A 7500-nucleotide genomic window follows, 5' to 3' on the forward strand; every position below is an offset into this window, starting at 1 on the left:
CACGCAAATTGTCACCCAGAGAAATGGAACAATCATACCCAGTCAATCTACTGAAACACATTTCTTTTTTTTTATCAACTTTTTTCATTTTTTTACATCTGTACACAGTCCCCATTTTTGTTTTCCTTTTTTTTTTTTTTTTTTTTTTTTTTTTTAAACAATCTGCCGTCTCCTTCCCTTCTCTTTGAACATCTGTATTTTCACCCACTAACCATGTTGTATTTGCCCCGTGTTTAGGATTGTGTGTGTTTCCCCTAATGTGTGTTGATGTTTGTTTTGATTTCAACTCTTTGTGACTAAAATTTGGTATCGGGTTTTGGGCTGGTCATGTGTAGATGTTATTTACTATAATCATTTATATCTTTGTTGTTATTGTTTTTTTTAACATTGTTTACATCATCATTGTTATTGTTTGTTATTTGTATTTCTATTATGTTTCTCATTATTATTATTATTATTATTATTATTATTATTATTATATCATTATAATTATCATTATTAATTTTATAATTATTTTTAATTTTATAATTATTATTATTATTATTAATGTTCATTAATTTTCCTCTTTTAGTTTATTTTATATTCATCGTCCATATTTATGTTTGAAAAATAATAACATTGGAAATAACCTGACCAGCCCATTGCCCACGAATATCACCAGCCTCTAAATACATTTTGATTAATCGAAATTTAAAAAATAATAATAAATAATAAAGGATTTGATAAAACCAAGGAATTCAGAAAGCTGTCTCTAAAGCATGACCATCCTGACCTGTAAATTGAAGGTCAAGGGTCATCGCTCAGAGAAAGTAGGCCTATGTGGTGGAGGTTCAGTCTCCCCCCCTCCCCCCCCCCCATTTTTTAAAACCCTTCGGCGCGCAGTGGTAAAGCGTCTCACGGGTAGTCGTGTCCAGGCAGCGGCGACGTCGGTACTTGTGGTGGTTGTCGTACAGCGTCGATTGTCGTAAACTTTGTGCAGTAATGAGTGTGCATAATGTCTTTGCAAAGGGCGCGGATGTTGCATAGGGTACGTGTGTGGGGGGCAGGGGGTTGTGTGTGTGTGTGTGTGTGTGTGCGTGTGTGTGTGTGCGTGTGCGTGTGTGCGTGTGCGTGTGCGTGTGCGTGTGCGTGTGTGTGTGCGTGTGTGTGCGTGTGTGTGTGTTTGAGCGTAAGTGTTTATATGTGCTTACGTGCACCAATATTCGCTTGCGTAAACACTCAATTAAATCTACAAGTAGAGTAGAATTAACATCACATACACACACACCCGAATATGTTTTGCATGTTTACAAACATAGACAGATGCGCGCACGCACGCACACAAACGCGCACGCGCGCACACACACACACACACACACACACACACACACACACACACACACACACACACACACACATACACATACACATACACATACACATACACACACACACACACATACACATACACATACACATACACATACACACACATACATACACACACATACACACACACACACATAAACACACATAAACACACATATAAACACACATACACAAACACACACACACATAAACACACACACATAAACACACACACACATAAACACACACACACATAAACACACACACACACACACACACACACACACACACACACACACACACACACACACACACACACACACACACACATTTTCCGACGTCTGTCCATAAACCAAAAACTGCGCCTGTTAGACAGAGAAACTCATCCTCCTTCAAGACGGTCCCCCACTTTTCTGCCAAAACATACAACACCGATTTGTCCCCGTTGTTTGAAGATTTCTCCGTTTTTTTTTGTTTTTTTTTTGTTTTTAAATCCCGTTACCTCGTCCCGATTCTGCATGTACAAGGACGCTTCCTGGGGGGTCATAGGCCTATCTCTTATTAGTATTATTAGGGCCAAACGAGTGCCTTTATACTGGCACTGTCCCCACTCAGAAGTTTACACGGGATGGGTAACTTTAGGAGCAAATAAAAAAGAAAGAAAGAAAGAAAGAAATATACATAACGATGAGGCGGGACTTAGCTCGGTAGTTGCCAACTAGGATTTTCATCAAGTTGGAGTGGGTCTACCTCCGTATAGCTACCTTGATCTTACCGAATTAACAGAATGTTCCTTTTTTATTGGTTAACACCTCTCACCAAAAGCTCTCACACACAGAAGAATTACCATGACTGTCATGCACGAAGCCTCACCGATGTAGTCTCTGCTTAGTCTGCCTCAATAGCGTGTGTGCTAGTTGTAAATAGCAATGAAGCTTACGTAGGCGAGCGCTCAAGTTTTATTATCTGAAAGCGTAGACTCAGGGACAGAGTCTAGACGCGCTGTGTTGCCTGGACATCGACTCCGTGTTAATTTTCTTGCAGTTGGTGAGCAAACACACGTGCACTTGTCGGTAGAGCTGACCCCTGACTGGCTTTTGCTTGCGTTTTGACACTTATGAAGTATGTTTAATTTTTTTGTGTTCAGACATTGCACTATTTTTTTTTTTTTTCATTTATGAAGGCCAAGTTAGAACTTGAATTGTAGTGAGTTATTTGTTTAGTTTCTTTACGATACTTAACACGCGTTTAGGATATCGGAATGCAGCACAGAAATGGCGGCAAGGTTCAATTTTCTATGCGAACGCAAAGGAAGTTGAACCTTGTTAGAGCTAACTCCGATAACCGTTTCTCTCACTCACCCTCCCTCCCCCGTCTTTGATTTCACTCCAAGGGGAAACACCCTGATAATTGAAAATGCAAATTTGTCCTCTTTGAAGTAAGATCAGAGACACACTCACTCTCTCTCTCCCTCTCTCTCACTCACACGCACTTGCAAGTGTGTCTGTTACCAACGGCTTCCCATTTTCCCTGGTGTTTTGGCTAACGTTTTTTCTTTTTTCTCCCGTTTCATTTCCCAACCAGGTGGCGCTGTGGTACCGGGTATGTAGTCCCGTCCATTGTGCATGTGAGGCTGTGCTTGCGATATTGTGACTTGTTCCAGAGTCCATGTTCCCTCAGTGTTCCAGGTTCATGTTCCAGACTATGGTCCTTGTTCCCGACCGTGGTCTCTGTTCCAGATCTGATTAACTTGCACGAGCTTTGACTTAGTGATAAAAATGAGTGTGACTGTAAATAGATAACTTGCCCGTGTCTCTTGTTCATAACTAATCTGTAACAAACACACTTTCTCTAACTCTAAGGCTGTAAACTAGTGTCTTAAAAGCTAGATGAGTAAACAGAGTAATGTGCAAGTGTTTACTGATTCCCTTCGTGTTGGCAAAGTGGCTGAATAGTTGTTCCGTGTCTGTGCTAGTTTTCATCCCAGCTAGCAGCCGGCCCTTCCTTCTCTCTGCCTCGTCTGTTTGCTTCATAGCTAATGCACTGTTTCAGGTCTAAATTCTGAAATGTATTTCCGTTTTTTGGATTTTAAAAAATTGAAATATGATGGACAGTTCAGTGGTAAATGAGAAATGAGGAGATTAAAGAATTTTAAAGAATGTCCCCCTCCCCGAATTATATATGCATATCGACATAGTTTTGTCGGATGAAGTTCAGAATTCAGATCATGTTCTCTCAACTAACAATTAACTGACTCGTGTGTGTATATATATCTATATATGTCCTTATCTCTTCATCCTTTGGTGCTACGAGAATCTCGATCTGTGTTTTTACATAAATATTTCCCCCAGTCTGTGCCTCTCATTACAATTAAAGGAGAGGGGAAAATTATGGACGCAGTGAAAATGCATGGTAAGAAAGGGTTTGATTAACTGCATTTGTATTTCACGGAATTCGATCCTCCTCCAGGCGAATTGATGGAGAGTAGGACGAAAATGTCTGCTCTGATTTTTTTTTCTCCTTTATTTATTTTTTGTTCTGATGTCTTGTCGTATATATATATATTTTTTTCATGCCCATGTATACTGTCTGCAGGCATATGCGAACGAATATGTGATCAGCCCATAGAGTTCCACGAAACGTTGGCACATAAGACGAGAACTGTGCTGGATGTTGTGTTTAGTGTTGGTGGAGTTTTACCCAACTTGTGGAGAGATTGCCGCTGTGTATAACTTGTAGGTCCACTTGTAAATATGGTGTATATATGTGTAAGTGCACTGCTAGTCAGTCTTTAGTATCACGATGATGTATATAAAATGGTGTCTTGTGTTATGAAAAAAATGTATGTCCTGATACTGAAGTAAGTATATAAATGTGTGATCTATATTCCTATATTAGTGTTGTCATCATGGCGATTCTGGGTTAATTCTGATTTTCTTGTACAGCTCAGTTGGTACGGATAATTATGTATATGAAGTTCAGCTGCCTTTTGAAAATTAAAATGGCAGAATACATTTTTTTAGACATCTCAAAAGCAGATTGGATCCCAATATTAATGGGTATATTAATTTTACTTCTATTTTCTACCCGTAGTCTTGTAGTGTATTGTGGGCTTTTATGTGCGTTTTAAATTTTTGTAAATTAATAACTTTCTTCATTGTATGGACACGTATTTTTGCACTTTTTACACATCCAGATAAATTGATATTTTGTGCAAATTTTCCAACATTTTTTTTTTTTTTTTTTGTTTTTTTTATAGCCTGTTATTTTTTTTTTTTTATTTTTTTTTTTTTTACATACATCAAATGCAAACCAACATATTAACCTGTCGAAGAATCATATTTTGTAATGTGACCGATGGCATAGCGATGGCATGGTATATATATATATATGTGTGTGTGTATGTATGTATTTATGTATGTATGTATGTATGGGCGTATTTGCATCTCAAAATGTAAAATGGGCGTGCTACTGGAGAAGTAGGAATGCAGTTACGGGCGTGATCTTGTGTATGTGCGTATCTGTGTCAACTCTCAGCTAGGTTATCGAACGAAATAAAAAAGAGAGAGTGAGAGGGAGGTAGATAGGCGATGCTTTGGCTTTGCCGGCGAGATAAGGCGGGGAGATCGGAGATAAATGGATAATGAGGTTGTTGAGGGAAAGCAGCTGGTTTATCTTAACTTAGAAGTGATTTCTGGGAACAGGTGATTTTTATCCACGAAGTACGAAGAGGGAGGAGGGTAGAGAGGGGGGGAGAGGGAGAGGGGTGGGGAGGGAGGGAGAGGGAGAGGGGTGGGGAGGGAGGGAGAGGGAGAGGGGTGGGGAGGGAGTGAGAGGGAGAGGGGTGGGGACGGGAGGGTAGGGAGAGAGGGAAGGGGAAGGGAGTGGAGGGGAGGAGAGGATAGGGAGGGAGGTAAGAGGGGGAAGGAGAATGGGGCTGAGAGAGGGGGACGGGAGGGAAGGCGAGAGAGTGGTTACGTCGTGTAAATAGATGAAAGGAAAGGAATTAGCTGAAGCAAAAAGTGGACACAGGTGTGCTTCTTTAAGCCTTTGTCCTCCAGCTTTTTCCCCTTCCCTTCTCTTTCCCCTCTCCCTACCTCGCCCCGCATCCTACCTTCCCCCTTTGTTCCTTTCTCCTCCCTTCTTCCACCCTCCCTCCATCTCCCCTTTTCTCCCCTCTTCCTCCTCCCCTCTCCTTCCCCCTCCCTTCTCTCCCTCCTTTTCCTTTTCCCCTCACCCATCTCCCCTCTCCCTTTCCCTCCTTTTCCCTTTCATTGCTTCTCCCCTTCGTCATTTCGCTTTCCCCGCTCTACCTTCCTTAGCACCCCCTTCCCCTCCCAATCTCTCCTATCTATCTATCACTCCATCTATCCATCTCTGTGTGCCTTCCCCTCATTCCGCCCTCCTATCCAGCCTCCCCCCCCCCCTGCTATTACCTATTTACTCCCCCCCCCCCCTGCGTCCAGTACAGGTGTCGTACAGTGGGATAAGATAATCTATCTTGCGACGTCGGCGGGTCATCTTTTTCGCCTGTGAGGGTAAGAGCGCCTGGGAGGAGCAGGCGAGAGAGGGACCCATTGTGTGTCCTCGAGCTGGTGCACAATTGTATAATCGAGTTTTTTTTTTCTACGGGTATACACATCGCAAAGATAATGTTCCACACAGGCGCGCAGACACATGTGTGTGTGTGAGTGTGTGTGTGAAGTAGAAGAGACAGAAAAAGATAATAAATAGAGTAAGAACGAGGGAAAAGGTAGTAAAATGGAAATTATGAAATGAAAGAATGAAAGAGAGAGATGTAAGCGGAGGGAGAGAAAGGAGGGAAGCAAGCAAGAAAAAAGAAGAAAAAGAAATAACAAAAGAGAGAGAGAGCGAGAGAGAGAGAGAGAGAGAGAGAGAGAGAGAGAGAGAGAGAGAGAGAGAGAGAGAGAGAGAGAGAGAGAGAGAGAGTGAATGAGTGAGAATGAGAAGAGCGCGTTCGTCGAGGTCACTGAAGACAAGAGTCGGGACAAAGTTTATACGAATATCCGCTTCCGGCGTGAGTTAGTGGACGACGGACCCTCCTGAAGGCGCTGCTGCTGCATCCCGAAGAGTGACGATGACGCCCCGTTGTTCTTGGGTGTGTGGGAGGGGGGGGGAGGGGGGGGGTGTAGGGAGGTTGGGATGGGAAGGGAGGGACGTGGGTATGGGTGGAGGGGAGGGAAGGAGGGAGGTGGGTAGGGGTGGAAGGGAGGGAGGGAGGGAGAGAGGGAAAGAGAGGGGGGGGTGAAAAAGGGAGTCCTCACACTGAGGGGGGGGGGAGAAAGAAAAGAAGAGAGAGATAATGAGCTATGTTAAATGAGAGAGAGAGAGAGAGAGAGAGAGAGAGAGAGAGAGAGAGAGAGAGAGAGAGAGAGAGAGAGAGAGAGAGAGAGAGAGGGGGGGGGGGGTGGAGACAGAGACAGAGTCAGAAAGAAGAAAAGAAGACGGGGGAGGACGGGTGGGAATGAAAGTCAATAGACCGAGAAAAAAAAAAAAATACGAAAGGCGATCCTCCTCTTATTCTCACAAACCCCTTCCCATCGCTCGGATCACATTTAATATTATTCATGAGATATTGAAAGCAGTCTGGTGACGTCACGGGCTTTGCTTCGTTGACACACGCCCCGTCATTTGTACCTGAGAGAGATTTGTCACTGTGAAAGGAAGCGTCGGGGAAGTCATGTGTTTGTCAGTTGCTTCGTGACTGATCAAGCAAGAGGTTGCTCCTCAATGGTGTTATCAAACAGGCATTGTTGCGAATATAATTTGTCTTGCAAGGTTATGCAGATGGACATCGGATTAATTTTTTTTTCCGTTTCTGTTTGCGTATGCAATTATTTACGCACATGCGATTATGCAAATGCTAATCATTCTTGTATCATTATATATGTGCGTACGTGCACGTCTACAGATACAGTAACGTTGGAAACACGAACCTGTAGCTCTATATAAGTCGGCGTCTGCTTTAAAGTCCGTCCTCCCCTCTTTATTCGTCTCAGAAAAGCCATATATACAACTTAAGATTAACAGTAACGGGCGACCCCGTTTGACGAGCGAGAAGCGAAGACCAAGTCGGGTACAGAAAAGATTTTCCAATGACTCTTCCCATTTTCCTCGGTTTATAGAACGCGG

At 42.8% G+C, this 7500-nt stretch overlaps 1 protein-coding gene across 2 annotated transcripts in view; it reads left to right on the forward strand.

The window, feature by feature from the left end:
• LOC125044346 (protein shank-like) overlaps window positions 1–7500 on the forward strand; it is a 42308-nt gene that overhangs the window by 12859 nt on the left and 21949 nt on the right. Inside the window, exon 3 of one of the 2 annotated variants that reach the window (XM_047640970.1) lies at window positions 2932–2949. The exons of the other annotated variant lie outside the window; for it this stretch is intronic. Within the exon in view, the coding sequence (XP_047496926.1) occupies window positions 2932–2949 (18 nt within the window). The remainder of the gene's footprint in view (window positions 1–2931; window positions 2950–7500) is intronic. 2 annotated transcript variants of the gene reach the window in all.

The sequence above is a fragment of the Penaeus chinensis genome, chromosome 35 (genome assembly GCF_019202785.1).
Source record: "Penaeus chinensis breed Huanghai No. 1 chromosome 35, ASM1920278v2, whole genome shotgun sequence".
Taxonomy (NCBI): domain Eukaryota; kingdom Metazoa; phylum Arthropoda; class Malacostraca; order Decapoda; family Penaeidae; genus Penaeus; species Penaeus chinensis.